Source organism: Erpetoichthys calabaricus, chromosome 18, assembly GCF_900747795.2.
Source record: "Erpetoichthys calabaricus chromosome 18, fErpCal1.3, whole genome shotgun sequence".
Lineage (NCBI taxonomy): Eukaryota > Metazoa > Chordata > Cladistia > Polypteriformes > Polypteridae > Erpetoichthys > Erpetoichthys calabaricus.
The window spans coordinates 7,460,065-7,480,616 of NC_041411.2; the positions used below are offsets into that span (position 1 = coordinate 7,460,065).

At 35.6% G+C, this 20,552-nt stretch overlaps 1 protein-coding gene across 8 annotated transcripts in view; it reads left to right on the plus strand.

The window, feature by feature from the left end:
- specc1la (sperm antigen with calponin homology and coiled-coil domains 1-like a) overlaps positions 1 to 20,552 on the plus strand; it is a 284,094-nt gene that overhangs the window by 213,762 nt on the left and 49,780 nt on the right. For 5 of the 8 annotated variants that reach the window (XM_028825345.2, XM_051921213.1, XM_051921209.1 and 2 more), the window contains exons 2-10: positions 915 to 1,110; positions 1,424 to 1,580; positions 1,748 to 3,387; positions 6,329 to 6,536; positions 8,943 to 9,016; positions 9,416 to 9,591; positions 13,974 to 14,137; positions 15,725 to 15,843; positions 18,001 to 18,091. In XM_028825345.2, coding sequence (XP_028681178.1) covers positions 952 to 1,110; positions 1,424 to 1,580; positions 1,748 to 3,387; positions 6,329 to 6,536; positions 8,943 to 9,016; positions 9,416 to 9,591; positions 13,974 to 14,137; positions 15,725 to 15,843; positions 18,001 to 18,091 — 2,788 coding nt within the window. In that variant the 5' untranslated portion in view covers positions 915 to 951. The remainder of the gene's footprint in view (positions 1 to 914; positions 1,111 to 1,423; positions 1,581 to 1,747; positions 3,388 to 6,328; positions 6,537 to 8,942; positions 9,017 to 9,415; positions 9,592 to 13,973; positions 14,138 to 15,724; positions 15,844 to 18,000; positions 18,092 to 20,552) is intronic. The other 3 variants (XM_051921211.1, XM_051921214.1, XM_051921210.1) reach the window with 1 other exon arrangement.

Genomic DNA, 20,552 nt, shown 5'->3' on the forward strand with positions numbered 1-20,552 from the left:
GACCAAGACAAAATCTTACATGACTATAAAAGGCACCAGCATATTTCAGTGTCAGAAGTTCCTACCACAAATGTGTTTGTGAGGGCAAACTTTAGCATGTTGGAGAGATTTCCTTTGGTGTGTACTATCACATCAGGAGGTAATTTAGACCCCATAGGTAAAAACATTAGCCCTGCTGCAGGGTTTGAGGTTACCCACACTGCCATGGGGTGATGTCTTGTAGCCTTAGAGGCATACTGTGGAAGACCACCAATCTGGACCTCTCCAGTACACCTCTGTAATGAGGCTATCATACAGGAATCATTAGTGATGCTAGGCGGGTATCCATATGACACCAGAGACAGATGATGTCAGACAGGACCCTGAAGTGAGAAGGTGATTGGGGCGCAATATGAAAGAGCCTTGTAGCTTAGTAGCCAGGGTTTACTACTGTTCAGTTAGGCCCAGGGTGCAGAGATGTTTATATAACACTGTTGACAAGACATCTTTCTATAATGAACATCATTGTAAGATACATTTATACTTGTTACCGGTTTTTAACATGTGTACTAGTAGCTGAAATGACTTGCTCCAAGTCACACAGTATGTCAGCAGTGGGAGTCTGAGGATTATAGTCCTGTGTCTCCTATTGTTACGGTGTCACATGTCTAGAGCCTGCATGCTATATAATGGATATTTTGCTCCCTATTTAGTGGATTGTTGTGCAGTGGTACAGAGTGAAATAATTTTGTTTCTTACACTAGTTGACTAGACTTAGTTTTTCTTAAACTTTCATCATTGGCAGTTTTATGCGATTTCTGTTATGGCTCTGGTAGAATGCTTTGTCTTTATTATAAGTGGCATTTATCTCAGAAAGGCATACATACCCGTTATCATGTTAATCATGTTAATTTTCACATTTTTTTGTTTTTAAGGTTGAGTTGTAAATGCATCAGGAGTGTAGCTCCCAGAATGAAGAAGACAACAAGATCTGCTGTCACAACATCAAAGGGTGTGGGGATCAGTAAGACGCTGGTTCCAGAAAGAAGCAAGTCTGAAAGCTCTACAGCAGTAGCAGCTTTACCACCCAAGGCCAGCTCAAAGCCTAGTTCTGTTGCTCCACTGTCTAAGGTAACATCAATGGTGGTGTTAAATTTGCATGTTTTTCCCAAAGGCATTAAACACATAATATCGTATATTGTTCAGGGATAGAGAAAATGTCGATGTTCTTTTTGCTGATTGTCAGCTGGGAATTGAAAGTTTCAGCAGAATGAGACCACATTTAACCTTGGAGATTGATTTTTCTGGTTTTTCAATGCCGGCTCTGGCTAAAATACTTTTGTTTTTTTTATTCTTTTTATTTAGGATTATTTTTTCATACAGAAGTTATGTAGTTTTCTTGAGTGTATCTGATTTTTTTTTTTTTTTTTTTTTCCTATTTCAGACAAAAAGTAGCGATGATCTGCTGGCAGGGATGGCTGGTGGCCTGCATGTAAATAACTCTAATAACATCAAGGTCAAGAAAAACGGCACTGTTGTCGGATCTTCTGCTCCCACAGCTCCTGGGGTGACAACTGAAAATAAGGCCAAGAACAGCACAGGTGATGAATCACATGAAATACATGATAATTTACTTAAGAGGATTAAGTCTTATTAAATAGCTTTCTTTTTCAATCAGTTTGTGCTGCTGCTTTGTGAAATAAAAGCAGTATTACTAAAGTCAACTAATAAGGAATAATCTAAAGGTTTGTAATTTTCATTTATTTAGGTTCATATGCTAAACGAAGTTCTTCTCTCAGTGCGAAAGAGGTGAATTCCTCCAGAGACAGACAAAGGGATCGATCTCGAACTAGCACAAGCAAAAAGCTATCATCCACAACAACAGGAACAAATGATGTGACTCTTGCCAAACGCTCCCGCAGCCGTGTACTGGCAGAATCTGAGGCTCGAATGAGCAAGTCAAAATCGGATAGTCAGATTAATGACAAGGCAGCGCTAGAAGCCAAAGTTAAGGATCTTTTAGGTTTAGCAAAGAGTAAAGATGTTGAAATTTTGCATCTACGAAATGAACTTCGAGATATGCGGGCACAGTTAGGCTTGGCAGAGGAAGCCTCAGAAGAAGAGAAGGTTGATGAAAAGGAGGTTGTTCCCATCATTACTCAGGCAACAGATGTAGAATCCACTCTCTTACAGCTCCAGGACCAAAATAATGCCATCAGAGAAGAGCTCAACCAATTGAAAAATGAGAACCGCATGCTCAAGGACAGACTGAATGCTTTGGGGTTCTCTTTAGAGCAAAGACTTGACAACTCTGAGAAGATTTTTAGTTTCCAATCTCTTAGTCCAGACTTAACAACAGTTAATAGTCATAGTGATGGAGGTTGCCCCTTGACCTCCTCAGTTGAAGGTTCTACTCCTGGATCTATGGAGGACCTTTTGAGCCAAGATGAGAACACTTTAACAGAGAATCAACGTAGCAGTTCAGTGGATAATCTAGACAGTGAATCCAGTGAAGTTTATCAGCCAATCACTTCCAGTGATGATGCTCTAGATGCACCTTCTTGCTCCTCTTCCTCTGAGTCGGAAGGTATCCCAAGTCGGGACCGATCTCGCAAAGGCAGTAGTGGGAATGCAAGTGAGGTGTCTGTTGCCTGCTTGACAGAAAGAATTCACCAAATGGAGGAAAATCAGCATAGCACAGCCGAAGAGCTTCAGGCCACCTTACAGGAACTTGCAGACCTCCAGCAAATTACCCAGGAGCTGAATGCTGAGAATGAAAGACTTGGGGAAGAGAAAGTCATCCTGATGGATTCCCTTTGCCAGCAAAGCGACAAGTTGGAACACTATGGCCGGCAAATTGAATACTTTCGTAGCTTGTTAGATGAGCATCATATTTCCTATGTTATAGATGAAGACATAAAAAGTGGTCGTTATCTAGAGCTGGAGCAGCGCTACATGGAGCTTGCAGAAAATGCTCGTTTTGAAAGAGAACAACTTCTTGGAGTCCAGCAGCATCTGAGCAACACTTTAAAAATGGCAGAGCAGGACAATAAAGAGGCTCAAGAGATAATTGGGGCCTTGAAGGAAAGAAATCACCACATGGACCGCATCATAGAGTCTGAGCAAAAGGGCAAAGCAGTGCTCAGTGCTGCCCTGGAGGAGTATAAAAACACAGTTGCCAATGACCAATTAGAGCTGAACCGCTTCAAGGCACAGCTGGACCAGGAAAGGCAGAAAGTGGCTGAACTGTATTCCATCCACAACTCGGGAGACAAAAGTAATATTCAGGATTTGCTAGAAAATGTACGTCTGGACAAAGAGAAGGCAGAGGTTTTAGCTGCTAATCTGCAAGAGGAGCTCAGCCATACACGCAGTGAGGCCAACCGTCTGCAAGACAACATTGCCAAGGTAAGTTAATGAACCTGTTCATTAGTACCCTGGTAGCGATTGGACACTATATCTTCACATAATGAAAATATTAAAGATATTTTGATATCAAGTTGATTTACAAAGTAATTAAAGAGGTTACAAACTATGAAATTCAACTTTTCAACTCCGTAGAAAGCTTCTGAAGATGATTGCAAGCTAGGAGTGCAAGGTTGATGACATTGCTGTTTGTAGCGGCATTTAGATGCTGCGGATTGTATTTCTTTGGCTCATTATCTGTAGTAATACTGAAAATGAAATTGCACTTGTTTAAATCTTTCAAATGGTACAAATTAATGCTGACTTTTATCCAACAATAATTTCAGCCTATATCGATGGGTTCATAAGAGCTTCAAGACAACGATAATTAATGTACACTTTACGGAATCATGAACTTTTGTTCTGTACTTGCTTTAATTTAACAGGTGTAAGTGCAACAGGTGGGATAATACTCAACACTACTTAAGAGGGAGAATGTTCCTAAAGACTCATGAACAGTTAATACAGTTTTCAAGAGGTTCAGTGTTAATTCAATAATTCATTTGTTTTATTTTAAGAACCCATTTATTCCTTTACAGATTTGTCAGGCTGGAGTCTTAGCCAAGTATTAATTTAAAATGACAGCTTTCACTCACTGCAGGCTGCTCTTTGCACACCTTGACATGTATGCCTGAGAAATTTGTTAGTTAAACTAATCTGCTTGCTTTCTGGATATTGAATTACAGTGCTACCTTAAAATATTGTTTCTTGCATTTATTTATGTATGATAATAGTTCAGAGGTAAGGCTGCCAACTCTCTGGAAATGAGGGCATTTGGGTTGAAAAATGAGGACTTTTGAAGTCGCCTTTCCCAATGATGCCATAATACGCCGTTATACTGTCTTGTGGTTTTTTAAAATGATATGAACTTTTAGTAACAGTTTATCACTATAATTATGATATGATGGCCACAATCACAGTCACTGGTAAACTAATAACCCATTAAATATTTTGAATATGTCCAGCCTCTTAAATTGACAGACTTCATTCCTTCCATTCTTATTTGGATAGCTTAACTGTCGTACACCTGTTTAAAAAAAAAGGGGGTTTGAATGGGTTCTTGAGACAAAAAGAAGGATTTTATAGCTGGAAAAATGCTTCTAATTCTCCCAATGGCACGCAGTTCTTCTATGATACGGAAGCTTTCTGTAAGTAACCCCTATACATTCAAAAAATTTTCAACATGAACATTATAGACACTGAAATAATTAAAAATCTGAAAAAATTAAAAAAACAACTGAGTCAATATCCACATTCATATTACATCTGTTCCCTGCTGTATACAGTTATGCAAAATGTGAGCAGGGCAGCCAACTCCTGTTAACGATCATCCAAATAATTTTTGCAAATTACAAAATTCATTATTTCCATTTTATCTTCGCACTACTCCAAACATGGTATTAAAATTATCTCCACCAAATGCAACACATTTCCTTTCCAGACCGTTTTTTCTGCCATGTTTCAAAAACATAGTCAGAAATAGTGCCTGCTGTTTCATCTGGCTTGCTATTTAATTCTATTAGTTTAACCTTTGAGCCACCATTTCTCCACTCGAAATAATGAACGTTTTCAGAGGCTCATGATTACTGGCATTAGTAGAAACTCCAAAAAACTGTGCATTCTGCAGAGACTTTAAAACTTCTTCAACAAAATGGACTGCTAAGACAAAATTAACTATTGGAAAGTTTAGTTTTTGCACAGGGTAAATAACCTTTTTGCAATTTCTGATTCAGAGCATATCAATCTTAATATTTCTACTGAACAGGACATTGAGTTATAGCTATGGGGATGTGTTACTATATGAAAAGCGAAGGTTCCTTCAGCAGCAGAAATACTTACATCAACCCTTTTAGTGGCATTTACTAAAGTCAGTCATCTTGCTGGAAGATTTTTGACATCTACTGTTCTTCAGATGCTTCTCTGAACTCATGTGAATGTCCAAATCACCTGAACCCTTATTGGAAACCGAAATGTAACTTCCTAGACCTCAAACAATGCATTCTGCCTCCTCATCTGTTCCACCCTTTCGAAAACAAGGTTATTTGTGAATTTGCACTTTCTTTTTGGCATAATGGGTGTTCCTGAATTTATGTAAATTATTATGAATTATGAAAATATTATTAAATTATTTGAAGAAGTGACTTAATACTTGATCAACTGATAACTAAAAAGATATTACATTTATATGACAGAATAAATGTGATTTTTTTTTTTTTTTTTTTTTTTTTTAATTGAAACTTTAATAGTTTACTCATTCATTTACAATTATAAATTAATTTTTGAACAACTGGTGGTAATATTTTCCATTAAAATATTACAAAGCAGTACTTACTGTCATTTAAATATGATGGACTGTATTTGGATGTATGAAATTTTTTGTTTAACCAAGCTGCTGAAAGAAGAATTGAAAATAAGATCTTGCATAAAAAACATGAAATTGTAATTTCGATTTTGAATAAATTCACGTAGTTACGGTGAATTGCGATTACAGATTAATTAAGGAAATGAACAATATTTAAAATGAACTGTCTACTCACCAAGAAGATAATGCTGAACTCAAAGATGAAGTGAAAATGCCAAGTTGGACAGACAAAAGCAAAGAACTCAAAAGGTTGTTTCTATTCTTGTTAATTTCAGTGTTGTTTACTACCGGAATGCAAGTGAAGATTCCTTATTAGTCTCTGTTTCAAGTTCATGAATTGATAGTTGTTTGTTATCATTATTTTATTCAATATCATTGAAATTCTACCTAATTAAAAGATATTGATGTAATTTTAAATCTGTCCCTGAATCTAAAACTAAAATTACTGTACTGCCCAGAAGACTGATATATATCCACTGAGGCTATATGTTTTTTTTTTTTTTTCTTCCCCCTTCTGTACAGATTGAGGCAGAATACAGAGTGTTTCAGGATGAAGCTAAGAACCAAATTGCTGACCTGAAACTGAGTCTGGATAAGCTACGCTCGGAGCTAGATGAGAAGGAGACAGAGATCAGTGACATGAAGGAGACTATCTTTGAGCTAGAGGATGAGGTGGAGCAGCACCGTGCTGTGAAGCTGCATGACAATCTTATAATCTCAGATCTTGAGAGTAAGTGCCAAGAGTATTACAAGTAATCTGATTAACTATAACTGTCATTCAGCTGGATTTGTTACAGTTTTGTGAGCTTAATTTTGTTACTCATTATTAATGTGCTGTAGTGAGAAGTCAAGCAAAATGACACCTTTCATTAGCTAACTAAAAAAGTTACAATATGTAAGCTTTCGAGACAACTCGGGGTCCCTTCTTCAGGCAAGATGTAATCACTTAATAGTACCTTTCTAACCTGCACAACTCAAGAAGATACTGAAAAGAGAAATGGAAGGAGAAAGGGTTAGTAACAGTTCCCAAATGTAGTCATAAGTTTTGTCTAATATGCACAGCTCATCAGCAACTCTAGTCGGAGCATGCTCAACTAAAGCCACCACCAAGTTGTAGCTTTCACCTGGATGATGTGATGACAGCCATTTTTGCACAAGTGCTCTTAATACACATTACTATTAGGTGGTGAAGGGATGAGAGAGAGAATTAGAGACCGGGGATGACTGGGGGGCAAGAAGTACCAGGTTGTGGAGGCCAATCTAGCCAGGACATCAGGAAACACCTTAGGTATTCTTTGGGGGGAAAAAGGGCAGATTCTATGACCACAGAGATTCAGGATATCTGTTTTATTTCTCATTTAAAGGTTAGCCCAAATTTTAACCGCATACTTCCCCAGGTAGCAACGGGGACGCTGGGATCCACACACAGATCATAGGATAAACAGCTCCCAATGGCCCTACCAACACCACTTTCAACAATAACTCAAGATTTTCCGTGATGGTCTCCTTCCTAAGTATTGGCTTGGCCCAATCGTACTTAGCTCCTGGTTGACTTCCTGTTCTGAGGTGCAGGTGAAGATTGTAGGGTTGGTTTTGTTTTCTTCTTCTATAATGCCATGTTTGAGTACAATAACTGCCAGTTCAAGTGGCTTTGCGTGCATCTTAATCTGTCCCTGAACATCTCACATTTGAAGCAATGGAAAGGTTTGTGACTTAAGGAAGACCATAAATCAAGTTAGTGTTGAACCAGAAACATTTCGGGATTAGGTTGTATACCGCATATAAACAGACAGACATGCACTTTCATTTAGCTAGAGCCTTACTTGAATAAGGACAGTTCTAGGGTGCTTTCAAAGTGCAGTGCTGAAATGGAGCTTGCTGCATAATTTTCATTTTCAAACAAAAAGCAGCAAGTTTAGGTAACCTAGATCACGGGTCAAGTGAGTGTTTGGCTCAGCTCAGAAATTAGCTAAGTTAATGCATCACTTTTACTAATAGTACCACATTTGGTGTAAAGAGGTTTCAAATTTATTAATACCCAAGGTCAGACACTAGATGGTGCCATTGCCTTATACTGGAACTAGAGCAGCACATTCAACTACACACAGTCCTGTTTTCTGAGCAATAAATGCAATTGATATTTCTTTGTAAAGCATGCATGAATAGTATATTAGTGGTATATTTTGTATAGGCTTTGTGGACACTTTGGTTCTAAGTTATGTCCAATACATCTTGCATTCAATATTATATTTAATTGTATTTAAAACATCAGCATGACGGACATTTGCAGCAAAATTGTGAAATAGTGGTTATCCGTTACTAAACATTGCAGTTCTTTTTGCCTAAAGAGTGTTGTTGAACTTAACATTTTCTTTAATTTAGTTTTGTTCTGAACTGATGAATAAGTCATATGTGAAGATGCAATTTTCAAACCTCTCATGCACTTGAGGTTCATTTAAGCAGTAGACTGGCCTGGTGCGTTGTAGGACATAGTCAAATCAATAAAATATGAATGGATGACTCCTCAGTCCTGAGTGCCAGCTAAGGCTACAGCATTTTGTCCGAGTGAACCTTTGCTTTTAGTTGGACTCTCTTTAACCAGGCCGTGTTTTTAGTGTCAGTCCGGAGATTGCTAAAGTAGGTTTGCTAATTTTTATTGGATTGTAGCAGTCACTTGTGCTTGTAACATGAGGATAAGTTTGTGTTTTTTGTCTTAGTTTCTAAGATTTTCTTGATTTATTTTTCCATTTCATTTTTCCAGGTGTTGTAGCATTTAAGCCATTATTTGATAATTAGCATTATAGTTTGTGTGACGTTTAAGTATGTGTTGCCTTTTATCTATTCAATGTTGTTTTCCCTTAGGTCTGCTTTAATTACTACTTTGTAAAATGTTATTAGGATACAAACAAGTAAGCAGACTCCACAGAAAAAAGCTACAAAAGATAATTAAGTACCTGAAGCTATTGCATTAATAAAAATATTTCTGTATTTCTTAGAATATAAATCTCACACTACTATGTCTTTCTGAGTGCAGAGTAATACAGGGGGAAAAAACACCTCCTGATTAAACAGTAAGCTCAGGTAGAGATTAAATGACTTATATTTTTAAATATAAAAATATATTTTTATTTTCTAGATTCAGTAAAAAAACTTCAGGATCAAAAGCATGACATGGAGAGAGAAATCAAAATCCTTAATCGGAGACTGAGGGTATGTAAATAAACAAGTTTAAGGTTTTATTGTATTGTATTTGAACTTGTTTCTTTTATAAGTTTATTGGTGAGATGTGATATTTAGTTTCTTGCATGTTTTGCTTTTGTGAATTTGATATGCTTGGTGAATGTATTCTTTCTTGTAGTTAATTGAATAAATCTGTTGAGCTGAAAAGATTTAAATACTAGCTAAGCTTCTAAAAATATTAATATATTGTGTTAGTTTTTTCCTCTCAGGTAAACTTTCAATTACTGGTAGGAAACTCCAGTGCACAAGATTGCATTAATTGAATATTATGTGAGATGTAATGCAGAAATGTTGAAGGTTCAATAGAATTTTCTGTTCCATATACCCTGACTTTTAAATTGACTTTTGCTTGAATATTCTTTCTGGCAGGAAGAATCTGCTGAGTGGCGTCAGTTTCAGGCAGACTTACAGACCGCAGTTGTAATAGCTAATGACATCAAGTCTGAAGCACAGGAGGAGATTGGTGACCTTAGACGTCGGCTTCAAGAAGCTCAGGAGAAGAATGAGAAACTGAGCAAGGAGTTAGAAGAGGTGAAAAATCGCAAGTATGTGTTTATATTTTTCATCTTAGACAGTATGATTGGTTATAGAGTGTAGTAAAACATAACTGAACACTCGGATTTGACGGATTTGAAAGTGCAACAGTCTGAGCACTAGAAGAGCTATGCAGTTAGGAGATATGTCTGCCTAAGTTGAAATTGCAGTTGAAAAAGTTAGATAATGTAAATAGTTTGTTTGACTTTTTAATGATAGTTTTTTTTTGTAACAGGAATATAGGTTCCTTGCAAGCGACAAACAAATCTGGTACTGAAATCCTTACCTACAATATGTTCTGATTGTTAAAAGACAAACTTAGACCATATGCACATATTAATGAATGTATACAAAAAAAAAAAAGACAAAACTGAATAGTAATTCTGGCTAAGCTTCCTCATAGATTACCAATGCAAATTTTGATCACTTTTTATAATGTATAGTCCACATGATGCTTTTATCATTTATTATTCAATAAGTGTCAAACGAGAAACTCCACTTATAGAAATGATGAAACCATACATTTTCCAAAATATAGGAGTGTATTAATTTGTTTTAAGAGTAAGTGTACCTGTGTTGTAAACAGTCTTTTTACGTGTTTTTCTTTAAGATTAGAAACTTATTGGCATGCTTGGGTTATTTTGAACACATTTACATTGCCAGTGAGTTTCCATGTCTTCACGACAGCAATTACGGGTAGCTCCTTAGCTAGGCTGTAAATTGTTGGATTGACTGGAAAATTTTGTGTCTGTAATACCACTGTTTTTTCTGTAAGGTGTCATGTATTTAGAGTCGCCTTATTTTAATACGTGTCTTTGTTTTTATTGTTAGAGTTGTACAAAAAACAGCATTTCGAGAAATCTTAAAATACGTTCACATGTATTTTATAGGAAATAAATTGCTAGTGGGAATTTTTCACTTGAGTGTGCTTAGAAGTTGAAGTTCATATTAAAAATAAATAACAATTACCAGTTTAGCCAGAAATAGTATTTTTGTGGACTTACTGTTTTTTAAGTGATAATGTGTATTGTGTGGATTGGTAGCAAATTAGCAACCACTTCATGTTTCTCCCAAAGTGAAAACCAAAAATGTACATCAAGGTAAGAGTAGGAACATGAAATGGGAGAAAATTGTAACAACTAAAATTCTCATTACAGTAGTTGACCTGTTGTCCATAGGTGATTCATTCCAAGGCCTACCTGAGATGCCCTATGTATAGTTCATTTTTTTTGGCTACATAAATACCGATGATAAAATTTAATTGATAAATATCACCCAATACAACATTACCAGTATTAAATAATAATAATGCATTGTACATTAATTTACTTATGAGCTCTCTCTTACTTTGTTTCTATCTCTCTTGAATGAATGTGTCAGTGCTTCAAAAATGATGTCAGACACAGAAGCACACCCCTGTGCATTGGGTTTTCACATTGCAGTGCGTGTGCATGCAGTGATTTCAGATGCAGCACCTTATATCCACAGTGGTGAAAATGTTTGTTCAGAATGGCATGCAGTTTGAAACTTGGGAATCACTTCTTTGTGGGGTTTTTAATTTAATATTTTTGGTCACTGTAAACTGCAGATAATTGAAACTGAATCTATGGATTCAAGGGTTCTACTATATGTTTGAATTCAATATTATTGGCAGTGGCTAGCTGGATTTTTCACTTCTAGCATCTTAGGTACAATGTTTGTTTTATACTGCATTCAGTAAAAAATATTTAATGTTTAAAATAGCAGTATTCAAGAATAAGGGAAAAATTTAAAACTTACTTTTCATGCTTAGTATTATTTGAGGCTCTGTAACAGCTATTCAATTACAAATTCTGTTGGGTCAGATTTTCTAACCAAGGCATTTACCTTGGCCTGACATTTTTAGCAGCCAGTAGGCAGCAGGTAATGACGTTTTTTTAAACCAACACAAATGAATGTATTGGAAAAACAAGTAATGTTTATTCATTGTTTCCCTTGTAGATTTGGTCACATTTGACACAGGCTTATCAAAAAGTGCACTATAAAAGCTATGACTGAACAGAATGTGAGGTAGTAGCAATACCGTTCTTCCATTTTGGAAGTATAAAAATAAAACATTTTGGTCATATTTGACCTAGGCACATCTCAAAGTGCAAAAAAACAAAATACAGCACAGTATTAGCAACATCATTTGTTTCCCTTTTGAAATAAAGTAAATATTTTAGTGATATAGTATGACTCATGCTCATCAAAAAGAGCATTTAGCAGAATAAGAAAGAACTATCAATGCTATTAAAGCTATCGGTGCACAAACCCAAACAAGTTATAACAGTAACTAACACAAATGAATACAACATCTACTGCACACTGAGGAAACATAGATCCATTTCAAATCATCACATGTGTAATTAGGCATGGCTTTGTTACATATCCCACATTATGTTGATATTGTGATATGTCTTGCCACTGCATAGGCTGTGGGGGTGGAGTCTTGGGGGAAAGAAAGAATTTTGTGAGGGCTTGGGGCACTTCCTTAGAGAGAGCCAGGTGACAGGTTCAGGGTAAAGAGGGGAGCGAATGGTAAAAAAGTGAACCCGTGATCTCCTTACTGCGAGGTAGCAGCACTACCACTGCACCACAGGGTACCATTTATAGCGCGGCACACCAAATAATAAGCCAGTCGGCATTTTGAAGATTGCCCCCAGAAAAGCGGCTCCTTTGTATCTTATTCTACAGGTTGTCACAGTATCATAGACTACTACCACCACTTCTAGACTCACAACAAAGCACTGCATTATGGGTTGAATTTTGCTAGGGTATGCTGAGTGTTGCATTCATGGTCTGTACTACTGCAAGAATTTATGTATGAATTTTTGAAGGCCCTGGAAATGTGTTTTTCTCAGTTTTTTTCCTGTGCTTCTGGCAGGACCTTGGGCTGGGCCACTCAGAGGATGATTCTGGGCTGCATGTGGCCTGCAGCAGCCATTTGAATTGGCCATCTCTATAGTGAACATAATTCTGTTTCTTCAGTTTTTTTTAAAATTATCTTTATTCTGTTGCCCTGTAGTTTATTTTTGTTGTCTTTCTAAAAGCTTTCCATATCCATTTCTAGGCATGATTTAAATCAATGTGCCAAGGTTTGGTATGCATATGGGAATCTGTGAAAATCTAACTGACTCTTGGCATAGAAGCAGTGTGACATGTATTGAATACAATAAATGATTTATACAACCATTTCTTTAATTTTTTTAGCATCTGTTTTGTTCAGTTAATAACAATGGTTTTATTACTGAAATTTAAAACGGTGTATTAATACTACTTCACCTTGAGGTGAGAAACCATCCAATCCACTGATTGGGTAAAATAGCTTGATTGATTGGTTATTAAATTATTAAATTAAAAGGAGATAATCACTTAATGTGCTTAACATAATGTGTTTTTGTCCCATGCTCAAAGTGCTTCAGTTTTGAGAGTATTCATATTGAGATTTTTCCATATGTTAACATTACAGTGTTTTTTTTTTTCAGCCCCTTTAATGTGGTGCATCACTCCAAAAAAAGTTGACAATTCATTGTGTACATTTTAACACACATTGTGTATTATACTGACACATAAGCACAGGGGTTAAAAATTATAACCATGTTTTTCAAGCCTAACTGATTAGAATCCAGATCATAATGCTTGTTCATTATGTTGGGGCTTGATTCTTGGATGTACAGATTGGAAAATGTTTCTATATATTACTGTAGTGGAGCAGTAATATCTCAACTTTTTGTTAAATTATTTCTAGTTTCTTCTGAAACCTTAGCTTCAAATATAAAGAGTTTTCTGCTCAAATGGGACATCTGGATTAAAATTGTCTGCTTACGCTGACGTAAACTAAACTGATTACAATTTTTATAAAGTATTTATTTGAAATAGAAGCCTGATGGAGCATTAAGCAACAGTTTTATCAGGAATGATGTAAAGTACCTACCAGACACACAACAGTAGTTGGCTAGTAATGAGTTCTGATACCAAGATTTGCTTACAAATGTATGTGATGGATTACTAAAAATATATAATGCTGTTGCTTGATAACAAGTTCTGTTTTAATGACTTCTACTTTTGAAAAGATTTGATATCAGGTAGTTGCTGATAGCTCTATCCAGCTGAATGTTATAAACAGTTAAAGCAGTTCAGTTATAACTAATTTTAATGCTCTGTATATTCAACTGGGAATGCAGAAAATGTGATGATGTTACAAGTATGGCACAATTACTGAAAAACTAAATAGTTTTATCATAATTTCATACTAGCGTTGTTGACATTGTGATTGTTTTTTTTAATGACACATGAACAGGAGTTAACACCAACTTTGTGGTGTAAATTAAGTTCTCATAGTAACTGCATGGTTTTTCTTGTGCACAATCAGACAAGATGAAGAGAGAGGTCGGGTGTACAACTACATGAATGCAGTGGAACGTGATCTGGCAGCTCTTCGACAGGGAATGGGACTGAGCCGCCGCTCCTCTACCTCTTCTGAGCCATCCCCAACCGTCAAGACTTTGATCAAGTCCTTTGATAGTGCCTCTCAAGGTAATTATTCTGGTCACTTCGAAACTTGTTGAAATATTTCAGATAAAATTTTCCAATTATAAGCGGCCCCTTACATGCTTGTGCCCAATGTTATAAGCTGTACCTTGACATCATGTTACCATGCTGGAACTTGTATGATGAAGTAATTGATCCCAAATCATAAAACTGCTTGATTTCCTTGCTTTAAGTCCAGAGACTTTCATTAAATAGTGCAGTGAATTAAAAAAAAAAAAAAACAAGTTATCAAATTTAATTTGGCAAGTGATATTTATAGTTTCATCCATTAGGCATACATGGGCATTGTAGTATAATCCAGGCTATACTCCAGGTTCAGCTCTTTCAAGGTGTTAGGATGAATCATTGTTAAACCTTCATCTGATATCTGATGAAAGCAGAATTAACAATGTTTCTGACAGAACAGACACCAGCAAACAAGATCAAAACTGTCCATGAAAAAAATGTATGTATTTATTTGCTATAATATGGTGGTTGAGCTATCTGCATGGAATGCACTGTGTGTTAGTGATGTAGATGTTAGTTAAGAACAAAAAAGTGGTTCCATAACAAGTAAATTAGTATTCACTGAGATTTTATTGAAAGACTACTAGTGTTTCCCTTAAATGGGGGTTGGGGAGGGGGATATTAAGAGGCAAGCGCAGTGTGATACTGGTAATGTCTGAAGAACATGCATTTCACAAGATGAGGAGGGGACAACAGGAAACCGATCTACAATGTCTCATTTGTTAGGAATATAATCATTAGGTAATCTGTAAAATATTTGATTGAAATTTTGGTAGCAACAGGTAGTATTAGATTTGTAAAATTATTCATTCAATAAGGAATAGGGAGCATTGCCAGAACCATTATGGGCATGAAGAGAAAAAGAAATGCCTTTTAAGAATTTAATGTAATAAAAATACCCTTTTCTAAAAAAAAGCACTGTGTGGTTTGAAATAATAGAAAATGTATGAGGCATTGAAGTAGTCATTATTAAACAACCTATGAGAGAAATACAGAAATTCACAGTATTTTTACTGCTTGAAGTCATTATATACTTACTTACTATAATTAAAGTTTCTCAAAGCCTGGTCTCCAAATTCAAATGTCGGTTGCTTAACAGCTTGTAGTAAACCTTGGAATGTTCCTGAGTAATCGCTGTGTACTGCAGTAGTTAAAAAAAAAAAAAAAGTTGTTGCTTGAAGTTGTAGCTCTTACATTAAGGATAAGCTCCACCAGTTCTATACAGTTATACCTGAAATACAGATTGCTTCAGACATGTGCTGCTAAGAAGTCTTTCAGTTGCATTTTAATACATCTAATCTGATCAGTATTTTAATAAAATAATGTGTAGAGATAAAGACATTACATGGGCAGTACGCTGCCATTCTTGACTTGCAGTGTTTTTGTGAAATCATATTTGCATGATACTATGCCATGAATTAACATTTTACTTTTCCAAGCAACCTTTTAATGGTGGTTTCCTAGTAGTTTTTGTTCTGTAATTGGTCAGAAAATTTGATTTTATATATGTTAATGTCAACCAATGTAGCAAAGGTTCATAAGAATTTATCGTTTGTCATCTTCTAGTTGTACCAAATGTTGCAGCTGCAGCAGCAGCTGCTGCTGCTGCTGCTGCCATTCCTCGAACCCCACTGAGTCCCAGTCCCCTGAAGACCCCTCCAGCTGCTGCTGTTTCTCCCATGCAGGTGAGCAAGATTTTTATTTGCTAATGAATTTCTTTTTACAGTAATCACTTTTAACAGATTAAAATTTAAAACTTATGTAAAGCTACTTTATGGTAGGAGTGAATTTTCATTCAAACTCACATGAGATAAAAAGCACTGTTGCTGTTTTTTTTGTAAATCTTTGAACAACTTTTCTTAATACTCAAATTATGATTCTTAATTGCTGTCTCAGTTTAAGTCAGATTTTTTTTTTGTAAAAACTTTTTTGATCTCCGTTTGTATTTAGAAGAGTTGTACTGATATATATATATGTTTTGGATCTGAAAATGAACATCTCTTAAAGCCATAAAAATACTTGAATGATCTGTAACACTAATTATGGACTAGATCAAATTCTTTGATTATTTCTATTTTATGAAAAGAATAATAACATTTAATGTTGCAACTTATCTCATGCAGGACATACAATTATTTGTCAGATATGCTGAAACTAATGAGATGCTGGTGCACTCCCTGATAGCATTAAAGTTAACAGGAATTAATCAAATGTAATAGCCTCTACCACTCTACAAACCTGTAGACTTAACTTCTACAACTTGAAAAATCCTAACCCACCTTCATAACTGAGAAAAAAATAAATTTCTCCCTTATAAGATATGTTCAAAACTTTTTTAAAACATGTCAAGAATTAAATACTATTTAAGGATAAGCGTGTTGGGCCTGTCATAGAATGTCTTATGTTATTAATGGTTCTATTCTATTTAAAAAGTGCCCTTTTTTTCTTGTTTGCATCTTTTTTCTTTTTCTCTTTGTCTTAGGTGGGGGTTTAATTTTGTTTTGCTTTTTTCACCTTTGCATTTTTATTTTATTTGTTTTCTCTATTTATTTTGACATAAATGGTTATCTGTTACGTATTTTTATTTATTTTTTACTTAAGTAACATGCCTTTGCTATTGTAACGTTCTGCTTTTTGAAATTGGCAGGTTATCAAAATTGTTGGAAATAATTTTATTTTAATTATGTACTGCTCCTTTAATTTGTATTTAAACTTAACTATGGCAAGCAACAAGTGCTGGCAATATAGAAATCAATAACCAGAACCAATTTAAATGGAGAAAAGTTGACTCAATGTTTGTATTTGTTTGTACCACACTGAGCATGGAGAAAGAAAGGAGAGCAAAGAATAAAAATCTCACTAGTAAAGTAATAATATCAAAATGTTATAAAGCATGTAGAATGTACCATGTTTATAATGTACAACTCAATCATTGAGACAAATGAGGATAAACAAGCACATACCCCCTCTTACTCTTGCCATCTCACAAATACATACTCTCTCTCTCTCTCTCTCACACACACACACACACACACACACACACACAGTAGATGTCAAGAGGTCTCGGGTAAACATTGATGTGTTTTTTTTTTTTTTTAATGCGACTCCTGGAAGTCCTCTACTTTTATCTTCATGGTAGTGGAAGGAACCGATCCAGGATGGAGATATGTCATTAAATGTCAGGCACAAATCAAACAAATCAAAATATTATATGCAATTTCAAAATAATGAAAAAGTAAAACTAACAATTGCATTGAGAATTATTGACACTGGTAGCGCTGCTGCCTTGCAGTTAGGAGACCCGGGTTCGCTTCCCGGGTCCTCTCTGCGTGGAGTTTGCATGTTCTCCCCATGTCTGTGTGGGTTTCCTCCCACAGGCCAAAGACATGCAGGTTAGGTGCATTGGCGATTCTAAATTGTCCCTAGTGTGTGCTTGGTTTGTGTGTGTACGTACGCCCTGCGGTGGGCTGGCGCCCTGCCCAGGGTTTGTTTCTTGCCTTGTGCCCTGTGTTGGCTGGGATTGGCTCCAGCAGACCCCCATGACCCTGTAGTTAGGATATAGTGGGTTGGATAATGGATGGATTATTGACACTGGTGTTAAAAGATTGATTTTGATATTTTTAGAAAGATCGGTTGTGATTGATGCCTTTGGAATAAACCATTCATCAGTTAATCATAAATCTGATATAAAGAGAATAACAGTAGTTTTACCAACTTAGATATTTCTTCCTGGATCTCTTAGTCTTCACCTAATTAATTAATTTGTGTGAATTTTTTTTAAACAAATCTAGAATGTTTTGTTTTCATTTAGTGTTAATATGCTTTTTGCCTTCATTTTTCAGAGACATTCCATAAGTGGCCCAATTTCTTCACCAAAACCACTGTCTTCTCTAGCAGATAAAAGGACAAGCTATGCAGAAATGAATATGCCAGGTTGGTAGTTGTTTTAACCTCCAGAGGATTTTTTAGTATCAGTTTGTGTAAGGAAAACAGTGTTTAAGCAGGATATTGGCTGATTATTAACTTGGAAGTGCAGTTCTTTTTTTAACACAATTTACCCAGATTTAAAATACATAAATGTATTCTGCTGTACTTTCCACATACTGTATTATGAGAAAATGTAATTTTAAAGGACATTCCAGTTTATGGAGATTTGCCATATTCAGACTGTCATTCATTAATAGTATTTGTTACTTTTTATACTAGGTCTAACTATTCAGGAAAATTCCATCTCTAATAAAATTGCGAAGATTAGGCAAAATATTTAGGAAGGTTTTATATAATTTGATAAAACAAGTCAAGAAATGAACATGAATAAATTTAAAAGCATTTTAAAGTAACAAGTAAACATAGTTTATCATCCAGTGATGAGCAGTATTTGAGGAATTTGCAATTTTGAAAAAATAGCTGTAGAATCAATCACATGCCAAATAGTACATGTATAAAATGCATGTCTGGTAGTCTGTTAAACATCTTAAGGCCTTTATTCCTGTTCTGAACTATGGGTTACAATATTTTTTTCCCCTTTACAGGAACACATTTTGAGTGTTTTTTTTTTGTCTTTTTCTTTGTCAAAAATTATTTTTATTCATATTGTATAGTTCAATTTTTTCAGGATATTTTGTTCTCACTAGAAAATAAAAGTTGTCATTGATTGATAATTGGTCTCTGCAGTTGAGTATAATATTTCCGATTGTTAGTGTTTTCTTATGCTGCTAAAATCAGTAATGACCATTGTTCTTTATTGGATGCCTCACCCTCTTTTTGATAATACACATTTTGAAAGGTTCCTCCAAAAGGAAAAAAGAAGACTGTACTTGGTCAGATCAGAAACTGATTTAGGCCTTCTTTGAGAGCAAGTTCCTCGTTTTAGTTTCCAACAAAACAGTCTCATTATCCACCCTCCCGAGAGTGTGAGGTTTGGCTTTTGATGTGCAAAATTCACATAAATAGGTGTGAATGAAACCAGTAGCATAGTCTCCATGCATAGCATTATGTGCTATGCTCTCTGAGTTGTATTAAAGGACTACAGAGGAAATCGTCTTAAGCAAAACCTCATTGTTTCTTACTGAAGCATCATACCATAACAAATAATAGGAATTTTAATATGAGTAATTGTTGCATAACGTCATGCTATATAATAAATGTTTGTACCTAAAAGGGAGTTGTATTTTACGTACATCAGTTTCTTTCTGGCACACTGACCTTTATTTATTTGTTTATTTCTCTTGATAGATCATTATCTTTTATGTTAAAACAGTGCTTGTGGCTGCTGATAAAAGACAAAATGGCTGGCTATTGTGTTTAATACCATCGACTGTAACATTTATGTCAGGGCTGAAGGCTCTCTTATTAACTATTGGTTTCTATAAGTGGTATTTAGGCAATTAACCCTCTTTTTCTGACTGTGGTCACCTGATTTTTCTGTTTCCATTGTGAAGTATTTTATGTTTTGGACATGTTTTTACCCAGTGCCACCTGGGTTAGGGTTCTGCCAATATTTCATTCTTGTTTTGACTTGTATTTATCTTTTCATTCATGAATTACCCAAATTGTCTTATGGTGGGTGCACTCTGAGTGACCCTATATCAAATAAAGATAGATTGACAATGTTCTCCTGTTTGGGACACTACTTCTGACCAACAGTTCTGGATTTTAATGTTTCTAGTAGTTAGCGGCAGGATTATGTTGGTCTGTGTGGTCCACTTTCATTCATTGTTTAGTCAAATAGTTTACTGTGCTGCCTTTTGTTGCAAAGGTCAATTGCAATCTCATTGGTGTGCAATTGATTTTTCCTGTAACATTTTTTAATTGAAACATCAGTTATTATTGTTTCCCATATTTTCCCATTTAATAGTCCCCCTTGGTGAACTAAGCACAATTGTAAGTGCATATGGGGTTTAGTCCTGGGGTGAATTGAGAACCATAGGTGCTTTTGGGAAATGAGCAGCATTTTTGGAATGTTGAACTCTCTTGGCGAGATTGTCAGAACTATTGGTGTGTGTGAGTGCGATCATTGGAGAACCACTGCTTGGGATGCTCGTTAAAAAAAGACTATTGATTATCGGTAAATTGGCGAATCAAAAAATTATCTTTTCAGCACTTGCTTTTCTAAGCTTTATGGTAATTTAGTTGCAGTGCTCTTGCTGCCCACATACGTCGTCTTTTGCAGCCAACTTCCTACAGCATAAACAAAGAGCAGCAAGTCGAGGCTTGTTTTACGAGGGAGCTTGGCCTTTATGTTAAAGAATGTGGAGCAATAATTTGACAAAATGGAATCAGAGGGGTTGCCTTATGCAATTACACAAGTGGCAAGAAAAGTAACTTTAATGAATTCAAACCTTTATTTTGTCCTTTTAATAAAAACAGACACTGTTCGAGTTTGACCAGCAGT